Source organism: Argiope bruennichi, chromosome X1 (genome assembly GCF_947563725.1).
Source record: "Argiope bruennichi chromosome X1, qqArgBrue1.1, whole genome shotgun sequence".
Classification (NCBI taxonomy): domain Eukaryota; kingdom Metazoa; phylum Arthropoda; class Arachnida; order Araneae; family Araneidae; genus Argiope; species Argiope bruennichi.
The window spans coordinates 54,978,594-55,003,391 of NC_079162.1; the positions used below are offsets into that span (position 1 = coordinate 54,978,594).

The 24,798-nt window shown below is 25.9% G+C and overlaps 1 protein-coding gene across 1 annotated transcript in view; it reads right to left on the reverse strand.

The window, feature by feature from the left end:
* The window catches only part of LOC129958342 (protein lap4-like), a 40,063-nt gene extending 20,648 nt beyond the window's left edge, over positions 1–19,415 (reverse strand). Inside the window, exons 1-14 of the mRNA XM_056070762.1 lie at positions 19,197–19,415; positions 18,073–18,190; positions 17,310–17,388; positions 15,043–15,132; positions 12,946–13,066; positions 12,685–12,759; positions 10,845–11,018; positions 6,586–6,875; positions 4,395–4,461; positions 3,815–3,929; positions 3,643–3,731; positions 3,451–3,552; positions 1,022–1,136; positions 240–367 (exon numbers count right to left, since the gene is read on the reverse strand). Of these exons, the coding sequence (XP_055926737.1) occupies positions 240–367; positions 1,022–1,136; positions 3,451–3,552; positions 3,643–3,731; positions 3,815–3,929; positions 4,395–4,461; positions 6,586–6,875; positions 10,845–11,018; positions 12,685–12,759; positions 12,946–13,066; positions 15,043–15,132; positions 17,310–17,388; positions 18,073–18,190; positions 19,197–19,346 (1,713 nt within the window). The 5' untranslated portion in view covers positions 19,347–19,415. The remainder of the gene's footprint in view (positions 1–239; positions 368–1,021; positions 1,137–3,450; positions 3,553–3,642; positions 3,732–3,814; positions 3,930–4,394; positions 4,462–6,585; positions 6,876–10,844; positions 11,019–12,684; positions 12,760–12,945; positions 13,067–15,042; positions 15,133–17,309; positions 17,389–18,072; positions 18,191–19,196) is intronic.
* Between the last annotated feature and the right edge of the window lie 5,383 nt (positions 19,416–24,798).

Genomic DNA, 24,798 nt, shown 5'->3' on the forward strand with positions numbered 1-24,798 from the left:
CGAATATGAATAGCTATTATCAACAACAGCTTTCAAACTTTTATAATTGTTAGCATTTAGTTAGTAACTATCATCAGCTTTTAAAATCTCACAAACTAGAAAGAATATATTTAAATATTTAATTAATCAAAGACTAAGGCATTATTAAGATTTATTCACTGAAGTATTTCCAGATGGAATATGAGAACATGAAATAAAATGAGACAACACATTGGTAATTTTAAACATAAAATACAAACCAGATCATCTAAGCTGTGATCTGTGCTCTCAGCAGACTTCAACTTTTGAACCGATTCTAATGAAGCAATGCCATTATGTTGTGAAGGAATACCACATTCATACTCAATTTTATCAGCAGTTGTATTAACTAAAAGAGAAATATTGATATACAGAATGCAAAAGAAAAGTTTGACATTGTTTTATTTTAACTCTACTGACAGCAAATTATATTAATATGGTTTATTGTTAAAGAACAGATTCTGGATGCTTCACTATATTCTTCCAAAATAATGACAAAGCTACAATTCATATTTGCTACATATTTATTCAAAGATATGTTATCAGTATGAATATTGGAAAAGTAATAGATAAACATTTTCCAGAGGACTTCAATTAGACATAATATTGAAAATCAACAATATTGATACTCAGTTCAAATATATCAGCGATTTCAAATTATTTATTCATGCATGTGCATGAATAAATAATTTGTGCACTAAAAACTACAGACTAAAATACTGCTAAGACTACAAAAATCAAATGCTGGCATAGTAGCAAATAATAAATTTTTACATTTGTATTGACAATAATAGCAAAGTAGTATATTAAGTAAAAGTTTATATTTTCAAACATATAAATATTTTTAATAATTTAATATTATTAAATGCAATGAAAAGACATACTTAAAAGCAAAAATACAAAATTTCAGAACTATAAATACATGAATGAGAGAACAAAGATAATAGAAAAACATGATTTTATCATAAGAAATAAGATGCAAGCAAAGAGAATAAATAAATACTAGGTGAAGCTGCGCTGGATACACCCGAATCAACAACAGGAGATACGCATTGAAGTTGCGCCTTGTCTTCATATGACTTCCAAACATCAAGCTTTTGCCTTCTACCATTTTCAGACTGAGGAATTATGAAATGAAAACAAAAAAGTTACAATGACAACAATATATTTTTAAAATATCAACAATCTATCAATAAACATTAAAAATTAAGATAAAACGAAATCGGAAGTCACCTTTCTCAAAATGAAACAATTTTCCCTCTTTGTTAAGAAACTACATATATAATAAGTTTTGTTTTTCCTCTCTGCCCATCCTCCAAAAACTTAAAATCAGTTACGAAACAAGCAAAGTAATTAGTTCTGATAAATAATCTGAATTTAATTATAATCAAGAAAACTGAAAAAATTATAATTAAGAAAGAACTGTATTACATCTAAAAAATTAATTTTAGAATATGAAGTGTATAAGGTAAAAACAATGAAATAACCAGGATTTTTTAGTAAAATTTTTAGAATAATTTTTTTGGGTTTTAACATTTTCATTGTCTTCAAAGAAATCCATAATTTTTTCCAATAAACAAAGACAAACTCCGTGCCATGAAAATTTCAATAGAAAACGATATTATCTAGTTTATTATGAAACAAAGAGATTTTAATATCAATTTTCTCTTTTAACATATCTTTTTATTTGATTCAATTTCGATTATCTTCTTTGTTATACTTTTTAATTTGTGGTAAAAAGTTATACAACAAGAAAGCATGTTTTCAAAGTTGTTTATATGTTTATCCACGAACCAAGTATCAAATTAAATTTCAAAAAGTCTCATATCAAGTGCTTCAGTCAAACTCCCCACAAGAATAAGTAAATATGATACAGAGAATATTCTTAGTTTGAAACTTCATGTTTAAATTTACTACTAATTAACTATACAAAACAAAATTTACTTTTAATTATTTTCACTAAATATTTCATCCGCATTAATTCATATTCTTATGGATATTTTCTCTATCATATGATGTTAAAAGGTGAATATCATATGGTATGAAGCTAAAAATTTGACTATAAAAATTTGATAAAGATATATAAAAAAATTTTAAAAAATAAAACTTAGAAATTTGATTAAAAACCTTTAGAAGGAGAGAAATATTTGCCACATAAATCTTAACACATTATAATTTTTACTAATAATAAAGGAGAATATGTGTGTGTGTGCACTCTATAGGACAGACTGTCAGATCTAGAGCTTCCTACGGCACAGATGTACTCTTGGAAGGATGGGAATGTACATCTCAAGAGTGATTTTTTAGAACTTTAATTAATTAAAAATCAAATAAAATTTTGAGGTTTTTCCACAATAACAGTAAAAAATATTAAAGCATAAAAATAAAATTTTTTTAGCATCTTAAAGTCAAAAAAAAAATTATCTTTTCAATAATTTCACTTTTGTTGCTGCACATTTTTTTTTGTCCATTTATAGTAAATTTTTAAGTTCATTTTACAGCAACATATTTCAGTACTGACATGACACTCAAATCAATTTTATTGTTGCTACAAATATTTCATCAGGGATTTTTCTTTCCTTGTTAATGAAAATTTGAAGATATACCATTTCCTTTTCCCCATGTTTCTGATTAAATTATACTTTAAATAAAATTTTGTTGCACTTATTGATAAAGTTTAACTTCACAGAAAAGCAATGGCCAAAAGTTTTTAAAATGTATGAATTTTTAAAAACTGGAGCTCTGTCATGCAATATTAATTAGGTATATAAAAATATATTATCATTCTTACTGTTTCAAAATTACTTTTTTAATATAGCGAAATGAATTTTTGTTGAATCAGATAAATTTCCATTGAATTATAAAATAATATAATTTCCATTGAGATATAAAATAAATTAAGAATTATTTTTTATATGATGTTATAATGCACACAAATTTGTTTTTACTCTACTCTTTATCCTTATATTTTTAATTATATGTTTAATTTCAGTAAAAATTTATTGTATTAGTTAATTAACTTCCATATCAAATTAATGTTCAAATTTTAAGCATGACAGAAAATTAGAGAAATTCAGAGCATAATAACATAAAGGTGAAAGGCTTCTAAAAAAAGATAAGGTTCAATGTATATCAAAATTTAATGTTTAAAAATACTTTGCAAAGGACACCATTCAGCACAAGTTACATAAAATAATTCATTGAAAAATTTAGCAATCACTGATCTTGGGAAATCAGCTGGTCACTAAAAATAGATAATCAGAACAAAATATTAATGATGCCTAATATTATTTAATCCTAAAAATGTATTATGAAATGAATGAATTTTGCAGTAATGAAAAAAGAGCTTATGAACTTAAGATTTATAAACTATCAAAATGAAATGTAATTAAATTAGATTATTAACAGACAGAGAAATACAATTTCACAAACCATATCTTCGTTTTTTAAAGCTTTATTTCTTGCAGGCAGCAACTTAATAACCTTGGACTTTAAATCTTTTGGATAAGGTGTTCCATGACGGACAAGCTCAGCCTTAAAAAATAAATAACAAAACTTTAAATAGATTTCATTTTTAAGTACAAATATCGACCTTCTAAAGATAGACAATCTAATTAAACTCACATTTTTATCTAGTTCATCTTCACTTTCAACCTCAAAGTCAACACGTGGATTATTGCAGTAAGTCTTTTCATGATTATCAGTACATGATGCTACAAGTAAAAATTTGTTAAAATATAGAAACATCTATTCAGGAAGAAAAACTCTTCATAGCTAAATGAAATATAGAAAATACCTGAATAATCAGTAGTATATTCTTGCTGCTCTTGTTGAGGAAGCATGTAACATGTGATAATTTCTCTTTGGGCCTTCCAATCATAATCTCTTTGAAATTTCAAGAGAGGTTGATGCTGGAAGATTTTATTAATTTTCACACATAGGAAAAATACTTTAAAAATTATAAGTTCATTAAATTAAAATATCGTTTCACAATAGTATCTGTAGAGTTAAGTATAAATTTCAAACCTAGTTCTATTCTTTAAATAAACATAAAGGGTCTTTCAGTGTCTCTTAACAGACAGCAGAGTAATCTAAGAGAGTAGAATCTAAGTAGTTCAGAAAACAATTTTCATATTATATATAAACACGTTGAGAAAGAATCAAAATAAGCATATTTCATATATAATTTAAATATAGCAATATAATAATCAATAAAACTAAGCACCAAAAAAAGAAAAATAAATCAAATGTTTAAACATCAATGGATAGAAACAGATTATTCAAATAAAATACTTTTTATGTAATGGATATGTCACTACACATATGTAAACATTATGACCTTGAATTGAAATGCCTAATCAAGTTACAGAATTTACCTGATTTTCAGATAACCAAAGAGCTTTCAGATTAAGAAACATGATGCTGGTAGGTAAATACTGAATCCTATGGAGGAATTAAAAATTGTGGAATTAAAAACAAATAGCTATAAAAGTAACAAGAATGCTTCATAATTTATTAAACAGCAATAAAAATCTTAATTCAATTAATAAATCACCTCCAAATTATAAGCAATTTATTCCTAAAGACATGAAAAACTTACTTTTTAAAATTTTATTTTGAAGAGTTAAATTTTCTATGGATAAAAAGCTTTAAAACATAGGCTTATAAATATAAAAGTTAATACAACTAGGTTCAACAGATTTTATAATTAAGTAACTTAATTCGATATTACCCTCCTAAAATTGCTTATTTAACATAAAAGAAAAACAAGCGATTTTATAATATTTTAAAGGATTTTAAAGTAACAAGTATAAAATCTGTGAGTTTCAGAATAATAATTTTTAAAAATAGAATTATTACATAAAAATTATTAATGAAATTTAAAAAAAAAACTTTTTATACAGTCTGTCTCAAAAAGATCGAAATGTATTTTAATTTTTTACTAGTTGAAAACATATAGGCATTAAACATTTTGAAAGAGCCATTCGCCAGGATTATATAAATTAAAAAGCCTTACTATGAATTTCAAATTTTTACATAATCCTCTAGACAAATAAGTCATTTAGAAAACCTTCATTAGCAACAACTAGATTATTACAAAGAACTGCCCAACTGTAACTTTAAAATTGACTGAGTTAGAATGAATGTAAAAGGACGACTTACACCACTTTTCCCAAACATTTAAGATACTATTTTTATTGGTAAAAACAAGGACCATATACAAATGACATCCCCTGAGTAATATGTCATTAAGTACAAAAAAATAATGCATCACAAATATATTTAAACAAAGAATTTACAGGCAGTAATTGTGCAGAGCAGATGAAGATTAAAATCTAGAATTAGGTCATTTTGAATTCATAGAAACTAATTCACAGAAAGCAATGTTTAAAATATTCTCAAAATGTTTGCACTTGATTTAACGATATACTTCAGCTTTTTTAATACTATGATTGTATATATATTGGAACTCATTGCCACTGATATTACTGAAAATATGGATTATTTTTTATTTACTATCAACAAATTTAGTGAGCAAGAAGTATAATGAGTATTTGAGGTTCCTGCTTTAATAAAAACGAAGCAGAATAAAATTATGAGAATCCAGAGGATCACACTGCTACCTCTTTCAGAGTGGCCCAAACTCTTGCTCGATTATTTTGTTACAATTATAATCCAGGAAGCAGATCTACTATTATGTTCAAATTCAAATAAAATTTTAAAATGACAATTGCATCACCACAAAAAAATCAGTCAGAGGGCAGATTTCTTCATTGAAGTTTTAGTGTACAAGACAAAATTAAGTGACCAAAGAAAATATTTAAAAAATAAAGAAACGTTTCAATCTTTGAATTATTATTTTTGTTATTATTATGAGTATACAACAACACATTACACATTATAAATGAAATTTAAATGCTTTCAGATTATTTTATGTTTATCATGTGACTATGAATTGACTCCAATGCAATGAGGGAGGAAAAAAAAATTAGTCATTCCTTTAAAAATGCAGCTGACTGAAATTGTAATGGTTTTTAAAATCACACAAAAATATGGATTTTTTTTAAATAAAAAAAAGAGGCATGATTTGAGATAGAAAGTACATAAAATACATATATGCAGGCCCAGGCGAAATTTACAAAATCTTCCTTTATGTTATTATTGTCTCAGTTTCCTGCTCTTGTGATATCTTGATTCATATGCCTAATCTGATATATGGTCCCCATTCAAAATGGTTAATTTTCAATTCAGCATAACTTAGTCAAATGATAAGATATAAGAGTACAATTTTTTTATAATGATTTAATAGCAGAAAGAAAGAAATTCAAATTGATTAATCTTAATTGACCAATTTTTTTGTTACGGATAATGTATAAAAATTTTTTAAATGTAACTTTTTGAAAATTAATATCAGGACCAATCGTTAAGCAACCTTATTTGCCAATTAATGCTGAATATTTCTGGAATTTAGAGTAAGTACTTATTACTAACCGGTAAAAGATTAAAACATGTTTCAAACATTTTTGAATACCTTGTATATTAACTGAAAATGAAAACATTTTTTACCTGTTACCACAGAGATCTAGAACTTGCAAATTTTTTAGAATGCCAGTGTCTTCAGGAAGATAATATAAGCAGTTGTCACGAAGAGACAAAACAGACAATTGAATTAAGTTACATATTTCAGATGGCAGACTGCTCAGTTTATTGCAGTCAGCGATTAGAGTCCTAAGATTTCTCAGTTGACCAATAGATTCTGGGAAAGAAGATATTTCGTTTTCCTTCAACACCAATTCCTGTAAATTGGTGCACTTCCCCAAACTCATTGGTAATGACAATAACCTGTTGCTGTCAACCTGCAACAAATATGCAAATTAATAAAATCAAAAGTAAGTATTACAAACAGCAGGTTAAATTCTGGATAATATTGAGGCAAACAAAAGTGTTTCAAATAAAGATAATAAAATTTTAATGTATTAATTATATACAAAAAATGCATTTGAACAAATTTTGATAACCAATTTATATATGTATCACCTTGCATATGAATTTCAAGTAGAGGAGGGAAAATAAATAATGAAATTGGCAGTCTTCAAATGGCAATCTGAAATACTGAGCAATATTAAGATGCTAAATACTAGAACAAGCAAAACAGAAAAAATTGTTATGCATAATAATTCTAATTCTTTTTTGAAATAATAAAAAATATTACATTTGTAAATGGCAAAGAAATAAACTAATTAATAGTTAATTATTATTTTAATAAAATGTTAAATTGAAATCATATGTAAACAAAAAACATATGCCATCTCCCAAATATAGATTACAATATGATTCATATTCAGGAAGAAATTATTCAATCCATAAATCAATAACAATTCATTAATTTAAAAATCATTTCCTAATAAATATATATACTGACCATTTCTAATTTGAAAGAACATTTTAATCACGGTTTTCTCTTGGACATTATTTTTTTTAAAGTATTATATTAACAATTCTAAATACTATAAGTTTTTTGTCACTTTTAAAGCTTTAGAACAACTAAATATGTTATAGAATGATTACATAGTGTTTTTATAATTTCATCGTAATGCTGAGTACTAAAGAGATTTCAAAATAGGAGATTATCAAAATATTAGATCGAAAAGACAAACGAAACATCTGAAGCATACATAATATTTCAAACTGATCTAATGAGAAGAATTTATAGAATAATTACAAATAAATGCCAAATAGTCTAATAAGATTATATACGGAAGATAAAAGAAAACATCTTTGCAGTCTGAATTAGTGAATAGTATCCAGGAATATATATATATATAAATCTAAAAATATGATTCATAGAAGAACTTTCAAGAAAATGAACATAAGAAGAATTAAAATGTAAAAAAGCAATATTTGAAAGCATACCAACAAGCAGCAAGGCTTAATCAGACAGTAATTTCTTATGGTAATTTTTTCTTAACATATTTAAAGAAAAGAAAAACAAGAATTTAGACAAATTAAATAGGTATAAATTTTACTGGTAAGATTTTTAAAAAAAAAAAAAAAAAAAAAAACACCTAGAAAGATTTTTTATTTTTTTTCATAGATAACAATGTGGAGGATCAATAACAATTTGGTAATGGTTAGATTTAACAGTTGAATGTAGTTTGCCCTTTGCAATTAAAAAAAATGAATACTAAGAATTTTTTCAGTAAATATTAGATCATAATTTAAATGTAAAACTAGATTTGTTGGCATAGCCAAATGCATTTTTCAATAAGAAGGAGCAATGATTCATGCCTCTAACTTAATAAGAAATATGGCATTTCCAGAATAAAATTAATGCCATGGAATGCCTGTCTCTGCCTATATTATAATCTAAGAATGCATAGGGAAAGCTAACACGTAAAATATATGTAAATGAATAACAATATTTTTCAAGCAAGATGATAAAAATAGTAATCTAACAAGTAAGGTATGAACTACTGCAAGAATTTATGCAGAACTTGCTAATTTCAATGGAACATTGTTTATTTAGTTATTAATCTATGATAGAAACACTATTAAGAATTAACATTTGTAAATATGTTGCCCAATTTTAAAATTTAACCATGAAGAATATTAAAGAGTATAATTTTGTGACACCCTATCATGTGATATTATATTTATTTAGTTTTGCAATAAATTATATTTACAGTACATTTTCTATAGCTTTTTTAACAGGTTGAGTTTTAGAGGCAAAGCAACTGTAGTACCATTTAATTTCAACTTATAATATTCTCAGTTGTTTCCTTAACCTGTGATTTAAAAAAAATCTTGTTTCCTTAAACTAAAAAGGATTTAAAAAAAAAATTCAAATAGAAGAAAACTTTCTTTATGCATTTAATTAATTAGTGACAAGCTTAGTAAATTTATAAAAAAATCTTGAATATAAAGCAAATACCTATTATAGAATGAGTTTTATGATTAAACATCCTTTTCAAGACTTGCAAAATTCAGCAAAAGTCTATTTCTTTAAAGTATTAACCTGAGGAAAATTTAGCGACAGACACTCCCATCCTCCTCAAGGGGTCTGAGGATATTTAGAGGGAAACAACATATGCATATACATATAAAGTAAAATAATTTGAAATGTAAGCTTTTATTATTGAATTATATATCATTATTCCACTAAATGAAATATTCATTCAAAATTACACTTTCTTTGCTTTTTTATATGCATGCTCACTTAAATTCACATGTGATGACTTGTCCAATTTTCTTCAGAGTTTTAAGTTGCTAACAACTGATTGTAAAAAACGAATCAATCTTTTGTCAAGGTCTGATGCAACTGTCTTTTATGTTCTGCACAGAAGACTTCATTTACAATCCAACACATCACAATTTATTCTTAATATTTTTTGCAAATGATATTTTATGCTTGTCCCTTAATTCTTGGGACAAGGTTTATACGTAACAATTGAACAGAATGGAACATAATTCAAAATATAGTAACAGGTGTGTGTGTGTGTGTGTGTATTAGTAGAAATTATTATTTTGAAAGACATCACTCATATATGAATAGAACATAAAACATGCTTGCACACCGTGATGAATGCACTAAAAGGACTGAAAAAAGTACTTCTGGATTACTATTATTAATAGAAGGCATTTGAATTTTTCTTAAATATCAACTCTCATCACTATTTCCAACTGACTAATTTTTAATGACCCATAATATGAGGAAAATTTAGCAACTATTCACGGTTCTCAGTATGTTAAAACGAAAATACCCCATTGAGAGCATGCACTTATTAGGAGTTTCTATTTATTTTGCACACAAGAGAATCAATACATGCAATAAAGTACATGATTTCATTATAAACACATATAGGCAAACTTTGTCATGAGTGAGCTGCAAAATATATATGCAGGTATAATAATCAACTTATTTTTAAACTAAATAATTACTAAACAAATTTTTTTTTAAATTCCTTAATCATTATACAATGAAGGAAGTTGTGACAACATTTCTAAAAGCTTTTATTTTGCAATAAAATTTTATACTTTTAACTTTAGAATTTGCGGGAAGGCTGGATAAGACTTGAAGTGAGCTTATAAAATGTCTATACTATTATTTTAGAATTTGAGGCAAGATCTTTATATGGGCCATAGCTGATATGTGGGCTATATTAGCTCACCACTGGCTTAAGATTTAAAAAATTAAATCTGATATATATTGCATGCAACATATTTGATCCATACAGCTTCATTTTACAACAATAATTTTCTATAATTACAGACATAAATTTTTTTAATAAAGAAGTTTAGAGAATTCAAAATGTAAGCAGTAGTTATAGTGTCTGTAAATACAGGTTAACTTTTTTAGCCTTAAAAAAGTCCACGAAATTATACAGTGAAATGATTTTTTAGGTTATTTTTGGAATATCTTATTCTGAAGCCATGGAAATATCAATTACAATTTCAGTCAAATAAATCTATCTCTAAATGGCCAACAATGGAAATAAACCAAAGGTCATGAACAATATTTTTGAAAATAAAGAATAAATTTATATAATTATACAGTTTAAAAAACTTAAATAACAATCTTAGTTGTACAAAAAAAAAAATAATAATAATAATAATAATAAATAAAAATAATTATTATTTGAAGTCATCCAGATTTTTACCATGTTAACATAGAGATGCAGATTTAAATTTTTAAAAAATGACTGAGTTTTCAAAAAGACACACACACACACACAAAACTATACCTAAATATCAATACATAATATTATTTTATTAAGTTTTAATAACATGATTAAATTATAGTTCATTACATTAAAAAATGTGCTTACTTTAAAAACGGTAAGCTCACTAAGGTTACCAATTCCATTCGGAAGTAGCTGGAGGTAATTTTGAGAAATGTAAAAGTCTGTAAGACTTTCTAATCCAGATATTTCTTCAGGAAGAAACTCCAAATCATTTTCAGAAATATCAAAACATTTCAAATTTTTCAATTTTTTTATATCCTAAAAAAAGTAAGATTTCTTCAAAATTTAACAATAATAACTGAAATACAAAGCTGTGAGACAACACAAATCACTATGATAAAAACAACAGATATTAAAGCATACAAAGTAATTCAGAAAACAACTTACTGACACAAAAAATTAAAAGGCAATTTTCCATTATGTTCTAAGTTTTTGGCATAATATATATATAAACCCAATTTTATTCTTTTTGAGATGTTTAGAACAAAACTCATAATACATATAAAATATTAATAGGACGATTTTCAAGGACAAGACAAGATGAACTATTCAAATTATTAGCTTAAATCTAATAAGGTTTATTTGGATTTAACTCTATTATCATTATATTATTCATAATACATCAAGCAATAGGGAAAATATGCTTCAATAACTTTAGATTTGCTTGCCAAAATCTTAATATTCACACAGGATGTCCCCAAAAGTAGTGCATCCTATTTCATCATTTATTTCTTTAAATATTGCAGTAGGGACACTTTCAGTTGTTAAATTTCTTTGAATAAGATAGGAAAATATAAAAACTTCTTCGGTTTCTGTATATATTGATAATAAGTAAAAAACATTAAATTTTCATAGAGGAAAAAAGACTAATGAATAAAATATTTTCAAAGTTTCAAGTTTCTATCTGAAAAATTCGCTTGAATATGGTTATTTCCAAATTTAGACAGTCTTGTCATAAATTTAGTTGGTGACATTTATTTTAGAAATACAAATTTATTCCAATACGAAATAAACTTATTTGCCACCTCCTTCTAAGCCATCCAGTAATGAAAGGCAAACATGTGCATTGTGCTTCAGAGGTGCAGATCTCTTTTTCTTAAATAAGAAAATTTTTTGAAATATCTGTAATCAGCTTCCCACATTAGAAATGTCAAATTCTGTGGAGCACCATGAACATTACGTTTTATATTTATTTTTGGAAGCCTTCAAGAAATCAGTGTACTCACATTTGCAAGTCCACAGTGAATTGAGTAAACAAACATACATAAACATAATATTGTTTTTTTTAAAAAAAAACTTTGGCATTAAAATTACATGCAGAAAAATTATTGAAATAATTTATTGATAAAATTACTAAAATATAATAAATATTCTGTATAGAAGTAACCACAAAACAAAAGTGTAACAATGAGGTTAAGTGACAGCTAAACCAACTTTATATATGTATTTCTGGCCAAAATATAAAATTATCCCTGACAATAAATTCTCTCTCTCTCTTTCTTTTTGCTTACCAATGCAAGCAATAAAAAATTAAAAAAATATTGAAGTCAATGAAAGATATATTTTTTCTACACCCAAGCATACATACTATATACTATCATAGGGGAAATTTTCAACCTATGAACTCAGTAAGGCAAACGAATCAGCAACTAGCATCACTTCCTTCTTTATGGTCAACATTTTTCACTGAAGGATGAGATAAAACAAAGAAAATTTATTTTTATATTAGGGCAAATCAAACTTCCCCAAAATATTATTTCATCTTCAGAAAAAAAAAAAAAAAAAAGCACTTTTAAAGCCCTTATATAAAGACCATAAAAAAAGCAGTTTTTAATGACAATGCACACCTTGTTATATAATGGAAAACAATGAATACAGTCCAATACTATACTTATTATTTAAATCAACCAGACTTGTTACTTACACTCAAAAGAGAAGATATTTCATTAGAATCTAACCATAGCTCTCTTAATTGTACAAGCTGGCACAAACAAGAAGGCTGTAAAAAAAAAAAAAAAAGAGTTCTTGAATAATAATAATTTTGCTGATCATAAAATCAGAAAAACATTAAAATAACAGATTTTAATGTTAAAATTAAAATGACTGAACTGAAATGAATGACTGAAATGAAATGAATTACTATGAGCATTTAATTACATAATGAATCAGTAACAAAAATAATTACCATTTCTTCAAACATATTACTAGCTAGATCAATACATTCTAAATTCTTCAAAGATACAAATGATGATGGCAAATCTTTTAACATATTGTCACGTAACTCCAAGGTCTGCAGATTAACAAGTCTGTAAATTAAAATTGTTCGTTTCAGCCAAACATGAATAATTTTGAAAGTGAATAACTCTTGAATTAATAATGCTGATGATAATCAAAATCTAACATTTATAGTAAAATTATAGATTTCATCAAAATTCAGACACAATGATTACTGTTTGCAATATTTAATATGGAAAAATGCAAGAGAACTATAAAAACAGACAATGCATATCAGCTATCTTGTAAATTGGTATTATTTCTTTCACAAACAGAATTAAAGAATTTTTCACCTTGATTGTTCAACACATTAAAATTAAGTTTTCAAATTCAGTACCTTATATACCTTAAATTCAGTACCTTAAACACAAAATTTTCACCCTAAACACAAAATTTTCAATAAAGCAGTTTAAAATAAAGCATAATTCACAGCTGAATGGTAGAAAAAATCCTGCATGAATTACTGAAAAAATTCAGTATACAAACTGAAGTTGAAATCATGCAGATATTTCAAAAATTATTTTAGAATAAGCAATTAAAAAATTATAGATGTGCAATAACTGAATTTCCTACATACAACAAATAGATGGCACTTAAGCCATAACTTGATTGAAAGGCATAAAAAAAAATTACACCTTAAAAATTAATGGCAAAAAAAAAAAAAAAAAAGGCCAAGTAAACATTTATTTCAAAAGAAAAAAATTATTATAATTTTTTAATTGCTGGAAAATTTTAAATATATGAATACATTTTTTAAATATTTAATAAAATGACCCAATTCTTCTGCAGAACATCTAATGTTGAAAAAATATAAAAACTGAATAGCATTTATTCATTTATATGATATTCTATAATAGTTATTCATTATTTTAAAAGTCAAATATGTAAAACTGATTGTCTTTAGTGAGTAGCTGGTTCTACAGGGATATTGGTTATATTTATTTTCAGTTAAATCATTCTAATATAACAACATGTTCATGATTCCATCAAATTATCAAATATTCAAGTTATGTTATTTTAATTATATGGCAATTATTCTGTTCATATCATATACGAACCTTTCTAATGGAAACCAATCTGAAGATATCATAAAGCAATTAAAAAGGTAAATGTCCAGTTTATCACTCTTCTAATTTTTGCGAGATTGTAATTTCAATTTTTTATTTATTGTAAACTACATGCATATTAAACATAATTCTTTTTCTTTAACTTTCAACAATGGAATAAAACCGTACGAACAGATATTTGATGAAACAATAAAAAAAAAATCTTGAATTTCTGGGCAACAATGTAATCTAATTTTGGAAATGAAGTAAAAAAAAATTTGAAAAAAATTTGCATGATTGGTATCGTCAAAAAGACAATGTTTTAAAATTTTTAAATGGTGTGAAATTAATTTTTTTACAATGGAAGTTATCACAAAAATATTCCATCATTCAGCTTAAAATTTTAATAACATTTGAAAAAATTCTCTCTGAAAGGCATATTCCCACACTCTAAAACACATTTATGCCAAATTTGGCAGTTGTAGATCAAATGATCAAGCTTGTAGCGTATCACGGTGAGACAGAAAGAGACGGAGAATCACATATTTGTCTTTATTATAAGTAGAGACGAATGAAAAAATTGGACAAACAGCATTGTAGTAAGCAAATATTTTTAAGCTTCTTAGGAATTTAACAAAGATTTAGTTAAAAATTCAAACCACAGTTAAAACTAGAATTAAAAATATGCAGATATATGTTAATGAAACTGAACTGAAAATTAACTAAAGTAAAAATTGTATGTACTCAGTTGCTTAATATTTTAAATTTAATCATTTGGTCTCTTCTTCACCTATAAATGTATAAGAAAAATTTTCAATATAATAGCAGCAAATAAATTAAAAAAGTATATCAATAAATAAAATTTCTAATTCAAATTTTCACTCAATACAAAAATTTCAAAATATTGAAATAAAACAATTGTTGTTGAATTATATTCTATATAAATGAACAAATGTTTTTACCTTCCAAAATCTGAAGGAAGTTCAGTCAAATTAACATCATTTAACTTCAGGTCAGTTAAATTTTGAAGATAAACGATGCTAAATGGAACTCTAAAAAAGAAAAGCGACAATTTTTCCAATTTTGAAAGGAGTAAAAGGTAACAAAATAAATTTTCAGACTTCAAACATTGTATACATAAGGTTACATAAGAAATAATTTTTTGATAATGAAAGAAACAAAAGCTTAGAAAAACAACGCATGATGCATTATATCACAACATATTCTGCATAACACACACACAAAATTATATTTGAAAAAAATTCAGACTGAAGAAACAAAAAATCGCATTCAACATGAGGTGTAACAAATCTGATTAGATAAACATTAGTTCTCTGAGATCAAATGACAGAGTAGAGTGAAAAAAGTTTAGAATGCTCAAATTCTAATAGGACTCATAAGTTGCATATATGCATAATATTCAACAGAAAAATATTGGAAAAAAATTATACTTTTTACCTTTAGTTTATATAAAAAAACCTAAAGTTTTTTTTTTTTTAAATCACCTTTTAGATAACATAATTCAGCCTATGGTTTTTGCTTCTAATAGTATCAATTCAGATACCTGATGACAGAAAATTTATATTTAAAAATCATGTGCTATATCAAACTTAAAACAAAGGATGTGATTAAAAAAAAAATTTTTTTTTTATAACTAAGCATTAAAAAAAAAAAAAAATGTAGAATTTAGAAACTAGTAGATAACAAAAAAATTATAGGTACACTTTTAGATTTCTTTCCAGCCATTTCTTTTAGGGCCTTTGTACAAATTGAAGAATTAAAAGAAAATTTAATTGAAGAAAAAGAAGTCATTCTTTTATTATATTTTTTTTTCTATGCAAATACACAGTTTTAGAGTCATATTGAAAATTTAAAAAAAAAAAAAAAAATCATTCATTCTATTTTATTAAGTCATCTTGGCAGAACTACAAAAAACAAATTACTTCACACCTTTTATTAAAAAAAAAAAATAACCATTACTTTTCCCTCCATAAAATTTAGAGCAAAACTTGTTTCAGGTCAACAGTTTTTATACAAAGGTTAATTTATAGAAATTCTCTTAAAATTTTTATATGAATTTATTTTTATTTACAATGTAATTAATAATATTTTTAACTAATGGAGTGCAACTATATATGAAACTGGATTAAACTGTAGTCAATAGTCTAGAAAGACAATCTTTATTTTTGTCTTTAATATCTTATCAAATTCCTATTTTATCTATTATTAATTAAAATCCTCCAACTTCAAAATGTATGCAATATGCACTTCGCATCATAAATTCTTCCAATGTCTTGCTTTTATCATCTTTCCCTCAAAAGGAAGCATTTGAAATAGCATATCATCGCATTATTAATCATTTTGTTATTAATGAGTATTTTTCACAGCATCCTCAACATTGGTAAAAAATTCTTCTATATAACAAGAACATCTCATATTTATAATTCATATAAAAAATTTAAAAATAAAACTAGTAATTTCTTTTACAGTTCAAGTAACAATACTTAGTATAATTATTTTACATATGACAAAAACTCGAAGAAAGCAATATGTTTTTCAGATATTATAAATCTAATTCCATACTTAAAAATCATAAACAAATGTAATTTCATTTTGCTTCAATATAATATTCAGAATTACTAAAAACTACAAATTGAATGCATCTATTGCTTTTAATAAATAGGGAAAGATTTCAATTTAATTCAGAGTAAGTAATAGAATTTTTTGGATTCATTAATGATGATCATCTGAGCAAATGAAAGCTTGAAATTAATTTCGATAAAAACACAGTTTTAGGTAGTTTTTAGCATACAGGAAGAAAGTGGAGTAAAAAAAAACAATTAAGTAAAAGATTTTATGACTTCTTCATAAAATTTACTTTATTTAATAAAAATGCATAGTTTGAGAAAAATCAATGAAAAACAAGTAGTAATTCCTATTTAGTCTTTCCTTGTTGTTCTAGAAACCAAATTTATTCACTAACTTTTTAAAAGCTTTTACCAGAGTTTATAAAATATATATTATAAATGTAAAGGTATTTTTTTCATCATAAAAATGTTTAAATTTATTAGTAAAATGCATGCTACACATACCATTTGATGCATACCATACATGTTCTTGAAATACATCAAGAACATACCATTTGATAAAATTTCAACATAATAATTAAATAAGACTTTTTTAACAATATACAAATATTCTATAATATGAGTTCATGTACAATACTGACCTTTTCAGAGGATTGGAACTAAAATCTGCAACTTGCAACTGTTTTAAGCTCTTGATGTTTTCAGGTATATCATATATTTCTAAAGAAATTCAAAGTAAGCCAATTTAAACTTTTACCTCTGTATGCAAAAAGAGAAGCTCATACTAAAGGAATTTACACTATCTATATGAAATTTGTGTTTGAATCAAAATAATTAAAATTCTTTTGAATCATTTACTTAACACATTTTCAGTAAAGTTGATTATCTACAATACTGAAATGAATTAAAAAGACTGCTTAAAATGAAAAAGAAGTCACACCTTAATAACTATATTAATTTTCATCTGATTTATGATGATAAATGCAGTAAATCTGAATGAAATTGAAATTACTTGAAAATTTATAAGTATAAATATAACAATTTTAAACTGAAAAGGAGGAAAAAGTTGAGAAATCAAATTTGTTCAGTTTTTTAAAAATCATCAAACAATACACTGACAAAATTAACCATATTTGTTCATATTTTAATACAGATTTCAAAATTTACATCTTCTAAGTTCAGCTAATGACTGAATTTAAGCTACAGAGTTGAAATAAATATAGCTAAAAGAAAATAAGGTTTTTTTACAGTTTAAAACTAGCTTTTTGAATTTTCTTACTATGTCCGAAATTTTTTTGAATGGGAGGATAATAGGAGAAAAATGCATCAGAAAGCAACTTTTTAATTCATTTAAGCATATAGGGATAACAACTAAAAACATAATTTCTTTAAAAAAAAAATTACCATTTTTACTAATATCAAGTTCCACAAGGGTAGTAAGATTTCCAATCTCTGGTTGTAAACGAAAAATTTCATTCTCACTAAGAGTAAGTTTCCTAATTTTTGGCAATCGAAACAAGCCCTGTAAAAGATTTTTAACATCTTAAATATAAAATTTCAATAAAGTAAATTAATTTCAATTTTTACAGATCAAATTGTACATTATAGAGAAAAATTACTCACTTTAAACAAGCTTCTAACAAATTTATTTTTTATTTAATGATTAATTTTTAAATATCCTCACATTTTCAAATCTTTTTTACTGTTCATTCTCAATAAGAATGTAAACATCAAATTTAAATAAAACAGCAGAGATTTAACAGGTAAAAAAAAAAAAAATAGCATAAATAAGTAATAACAGAATAAAAATGTTGAAGTGAAAATACATTTTGCTACCAATTATTTTTAAGCAATGGTATGTTAAAATTATAACTTTTTTTTTTTTTTTTGTATTAAAACAGTACAAAAAAGTTATTCTGATTTCACATCGCAAATTTAAAAATTTATTTAAATACAGATATATTATTCTGATGTATTAGACAACTATATAACAAATATAAGAAACTATGTAGCATTTAAATAATTGATAGAATAATATAAGATATTCATAGAAATATGCGCATAAGCTTGGAATAATAATCACAGAAAGGAAAAACAAATATTCCGACTCAATAAGCTTTCATATTTCACGGTTACTTTTTCTCCTACAAAAGTATATATACTTCACTTTTTTCCCTTTCTTATTTCTAGAAGGTCAGTCCATTAGTATTTTACAATACATTTTTAACAAAATAGAAATAGTCAGAAACCACTGATCATAGAGTATGGAATTGTTAGTATTATTTGATAAACCTGCTTCATTTTGATTAACTATGCAAAAGAGTTTTTAAAAAAATGTGCTAACATTGGTTGTTTTTCGGAAGCGAAACCAAACATTTTCAAATATGCTACGATATTTCCCCATCAAAATATATTTTAAAAATAGCAAATAATATATACACTTATTCGTTGTTCAAAATATTAAACTGATGAAATTATGAAAACATATTAGAAACCATTCAAATCATAATTTTCGAAACATATTTTACCTTAGGTAAGAGTCTTATATGATTTGAATCCAGGAGAAGTTCTTCCAGTGTTTTCGAAGACAAAACTTCATCAGGAACCTCTTTAAGGTTATTATTTCTTCTATCAACATATTGTAAATTCTGGTTTAAACCACGTAACAGAGTAAACATATTTATAACAATGTATAACAACAATCATCACGAAATAAACATCTTAACAACATTTCACTCAGCCAGGGAAAAAACGAAAAACAGAAGTTTCGAAACTGTTGCCAACTTAGTGCCTAAATAGGATTCTCCAAATTTCTGTTCGAAATACAGGATTCGTTTCAAAAAATGAAAACAATAAAAATTGATGCAATTGTTTGGAGATTAAAACTTTATTTAACTAAAGAATATGCATATTTTTTCAATAATAAAGTAATTAAATTTAACATCGCGTATTGCAAAATGTTTCAAATTCATCAGAATTCTGTAGAAAATTTTTAAGAGTAAAATCAATCTTTGTCATCGTTTCCAAAGTTAAACAAATTAATCGTTCTGGTTCTCTTGAGTTACACATGGCTAATAATATGGGTAAAGGACCCTCACTCTCTTATATTGAAAATGAAGTGTTCTGATTCTAAGAAAAATCAATATGAATATCAGTAAAATTTCGCAATAATCGCAAACCGCCAAACCATTTAGCTTGAAAGTATGCTGTTCTATCAATTAATAAGCCACATTCGGTTATCTGGTTATTCACATGTTGCTCCGGGAGAGACATCTGAACTTTTCTTTGGTGACTTTTGCTTACTTGAGCTACCAATTCATTGCTGGAATTGAAAATTCCTTGCCAAAGATTTGTTGTATGAGACTCCGTTGATTTTTCTTACACCTTTAGCCAATGATTAAAGCTGTTAATCAGCTTTTCTGTTGGGATTTCCATAAAAGTCATGGTGCCTTCTCTCCAATTTCAGTCATAATTCAATTAGAAAGATGAAGATTCGCTAAGATTAAGTTTCCAATATATTATTCTTAGGAACTATTTTTATTTAAACATTATTAATTTGTTTACTAATTTTACCTACACTTAACTAATACTATTTACTAACTACATTAGGGAAGATTTATTCAAAGTATTCTTCCATATTATTAGCTCTCACAATCTGAAACTGCGGTAAAAAGTGGCTCAGCAGAGTAGTAGTTATAGGTAGTTTTAGTTATTCACGAGATAAAACATTAAATAACTAATAAATGTTGACAGTATATAAAATTAATAAGTGTTTCGGTATTAAAAAATAATGAAAACCATTTAGAATAAATTTAATGCTAGTTAAATTAATTTTCACCAAGAAATATATTTCAATGTATAAATTCATTTCGGAAAACAATTACAAAAAATAACTTTCCCGGATATTCCATTCGGTCAACATTTTAAAAGGTTAATTAAATCAGAAAATTTTAAAATAATTTTATTAAGTTTATTAATTATCTTAATAATATTATTAGAAACTTAATGTGCACTTTCAGGAGGCAATTTGGAATTTTTAGAAATCTTTTGCTGTGCAATTTTTCTTTTACGAAAAAAATTCATCTTAGTAACAGATATTGGATCAACCTAAAATAAATATTTATTTGTTATTATTGTTGACGTGAAACGTAACATCACTGTAAGACTTTCAGAAGTGAAAGTATGAGCATTTATTGTTTTAATTTTTAATATACTTGCAAGATTTTTTGTAACGTTTTATGAAAAAGGAAGTGAATCTGGGACAGGGTCTTGTTTCTTACTAGAAAACTCAACAGCAAACAACAAAACTGCCACATGTCAGCACACTTCACAGTATGAAACAATGAGGGAAGAGTAAACAAATCATTAGATAACAATCTAAAACAGTAACCAATAATTAATCTTTCAATTAAATGCTTCAGTATGTAATAACAGATATTTAACATCAATATGGATTTTTTATATGAAATGTATTTCGGATTTTAGTTTATATTACTAAATACAAATTTATAATAACAGATTTAACAAAATTGGTTTCCTTCATGTTCTTTAAAATTTAGATACGTAGTAATAAAAACATAAATGCACTTTACATTGATATGATAAAAAAAAATTGTTAAAGGAGCAAATCTAATTCATTACCAGTCATCCAAATACTGTTGCCACTTTTGGTAGTAGCTGCAATACAACAATGATGATGCTTTTAAATATTTTGGCCACCGTGCACTTTGCAAATTAATAAGCAGCATTAATTCTGTAAGCTGAAATTATAAGGCCGTGGCCTAACTTTTCACTGAGAAACTTGAAGGGCGTTATAATTTTTCATTTTCTGCTTTGAGCAAAATGATTCTTTGTCAGTGATTATATACCTTCGAAACAAATTTCTGGTCATACTTTTTTATAGTTAATAAAAACATATTCAAAAATTTGATCATCAAACGGTCCAGGAAGTTTCTGGTTGGTAAAATGAGCTTTTCACAGTATTTTCTTTGAGAAGCAGCATAAAATGCGCTGAAGTATTCAATATAATGCAAAAATAAATAAATTAAACAATGATCAGGAATCAATAATAAACAATCAATTAATTGCAACATTTCAATTGTATTTCAAATGAAATAATAAAAGGAAATTAAAAACTAGAAATATAAACTGAGAAAATTCTATTTCAAGCAGAAAAATCAGAGTTCGTGCGATAAAAAAAACGATTTAAACGACTGTAATTAGCTTCATTGTTTGGATAAATTTTTCTACTGCCAAAGAAGCCTTTGAAATCGCCAGCAAAATCGATAACCAGAAGTTATGGCAACCTTTTAACAAAACGATACTTTTTTTTTTTGGAATAACAGTTGGAGCTACAGTAATTAAAACATCAAATTTAATATTTACAAAGTAACAACATTAACAAAATTCCATTAAAATTTTGATGAAGCATTCCATTGACAAAGCATTGTATCGGAAATAAATAAATTTTTTCAAATAATTAAAACAGAAAACTTGTCCATTCGAATAGTCGTTGGATTTTAGCAGTATGGTACAATTTTACTCATTTTCTAGTTGCATCTATGGGATTCTCTACAATGTTTCGCTATTAAGATAGCACAAACTGTCCAAAGATATTGTTACGATTTCTTCATGATATTATACAACATTCAGAATACTGAAAAACTTCGTGGGCATATCGTACAATATCTTGTGCAAATATGAATTGAATAAGCATATTTGTCTAAGCATATTAATCAGCTTCTTTTGCATTTTCCTTTATTTTAAGAATATCCTTTATTCAACACGAAACTCGGAAAGAATTATAAATGTGAAATTTGAAATAATTTAGTAATAATGATTTTAATATCTTATGAAAAGGGATACAAGTTAACTCAACATAGAACAATTAACAAATGAATTGGAATGCAATATTAGTTAGTATTCTGCTTGTACGAACAAAATCAAGTTTATTCTTAACTTATCTTTGAAAGTCGTTTTTCAGTATAAATGTGGCAACTCTGAAATATATCATAAAATCATAAATTTTTCATCATTTAAGGTTGCTAGAATAATGAAACTGAAAAGCTCAGTCAAAAAACATTCCCTATTAAGAGAAAAAAGTATTATACGTTATTCTTAATGCTGTACAGTATAGTGAAGATACCATAGTATGATATTTGGGCTTTATGATAAATTGTTTTTTGAAAGAATGTCATGCTTTAAACGCCCTTTTAGTTCGAATTGCATATCAAGTACTTTAGTTCCGATCAAAAAAAATATTAAAGCTGGAAAAAATTTTCATTTTTCTGTAATATTTTTCATTTCATCTGTCTGTTATTAACATGAGATATAAGTGAAACAAATGTTTCTGAAAAATCAAAGTAAAATACAATTTACTTTGTACATCTGTACTTAAATAAAACTTTTATATTCCGCAAATATTTCCATTTTCAATTCTGATCTTCAGATTTTTATTGCATTAGATATCCTTATACAATATTTTAATTCTATTCCAAATATGAAAAATTGTTCAATGTTTAGATTTAAAGGAATTTAAGTGATATCGAATATGCTCATGTTGAAATAGAATTGGTCAACATTAATTATTAAAAGGATTGCCGATTAATTGATTTTCGAGAAATTTACCTTTTATTTTGGGGGAAAATTTGAATTTAAGTAAACTTTTTTACCAAGATAACATGTAATGCGTACTGGCTTGTGAACTATTTAATTGTCTCCAAAAGAAAATCTTGAATTTAAAATATATTTTGATTCAAAGTTGCTTAGAATAGTTGTTCTACATGTAGTATACAAATTGCCATTTTTAGTTAGTTTCGTAAAATTATTTGGTAAAACGCAATCAGAGCTATTAAGATTGATTCTTAAGAATATTGCAGTGTACGTTTTATTCGTCGAATTCGAATTATTTAAAGAATCTGATTCAATTTATTGAGCCCATATTTAAAGAAATTGTTTCTCAGATTTTGTTTTCAGCTTTTACTAGTGATACAGACACAACCATGTGGTGAGCTCTGGACTACAACGGTCTGATTTAGCAGGTTAGTATAAGAGATGAACTGCTCATTTTTAAAATCAAATGTGATTTATATTTTCCGAAAAGCCACTTGACGAGATGTATGCCATGGCTGCTTATTGTCAATGGTGACGAATAGAACCAGCTGCCTTTAAACAGAAACAAAATAATCCTCAAAATCTTTCCTTTTATTCATATGTAATGCCTATCAACATGCAGCAGATATTTGTTTATTTCAGCCCTCTTTTGTCTGTTACACTTATTTATTAGAGGTTTTATTATTCCTTATATCACCTGTTGCCTACTCTGTCGAATTTCAAGAAAACTTGGATTTAAAAAAAATCTTTAAAATCACTGAATTAATTGGTGTTGTGAGGCTACTTCAAAGCAACAAGTCAAATGAATTTTGTAAAAAGTACCGTTCACAAAATAACTGATCTTTTATCGAAGCTCAACAAAATTAACCATAAGCAGTTTATGAAAGTGATGCTTTTTACTTTCTGGATTACGAAGTAATCAGAATGATTTTGATGAATTTTCATGTTCTAGACTTCCAGGAAGCTGAAAAGTGAATTTTTGAATATCTTGTTTCGGTATGTAAATACAAAAACTAAAGAAAAAAGTGCAAGCCGCACTGCTGAACAGTAGGTGGTCTTTATATGAAAATTATAATCTATTAAATTTTGAATCAAGCCATAGAACACTATTCATGTGTCGATCTTTTATAAATGAAGACAACCCCACGAAACGCAAGCTAGGTAAATCGGATTAGATATGTGGTCTTCATTGACATAATGCGATTATTGCATCCCCAGTGCTCATTAGCGGTACAGCTTAGGTAAACCGGTATTATACATTCGCTCTCTCATCATATTTGACTTTAAAAAGTGGCATAAGCATGCTAATATCTTGTCTCCATGATGTCCCCTTAAAAGGGCGCCTATGGGATACATACTCTCTTTGTCTCCCATTCATTTCGTCCCTGGTGGTCTTTACCTAAATAATTTTTCAATGGGCAAACGTGAGAATGGGAAGCTGAATATCAATAAGTGAAATCTCAGTTCTCGTGATCAACTGTTAAAGACAATGTAGTTGGAAATAATGGAAAATTATCG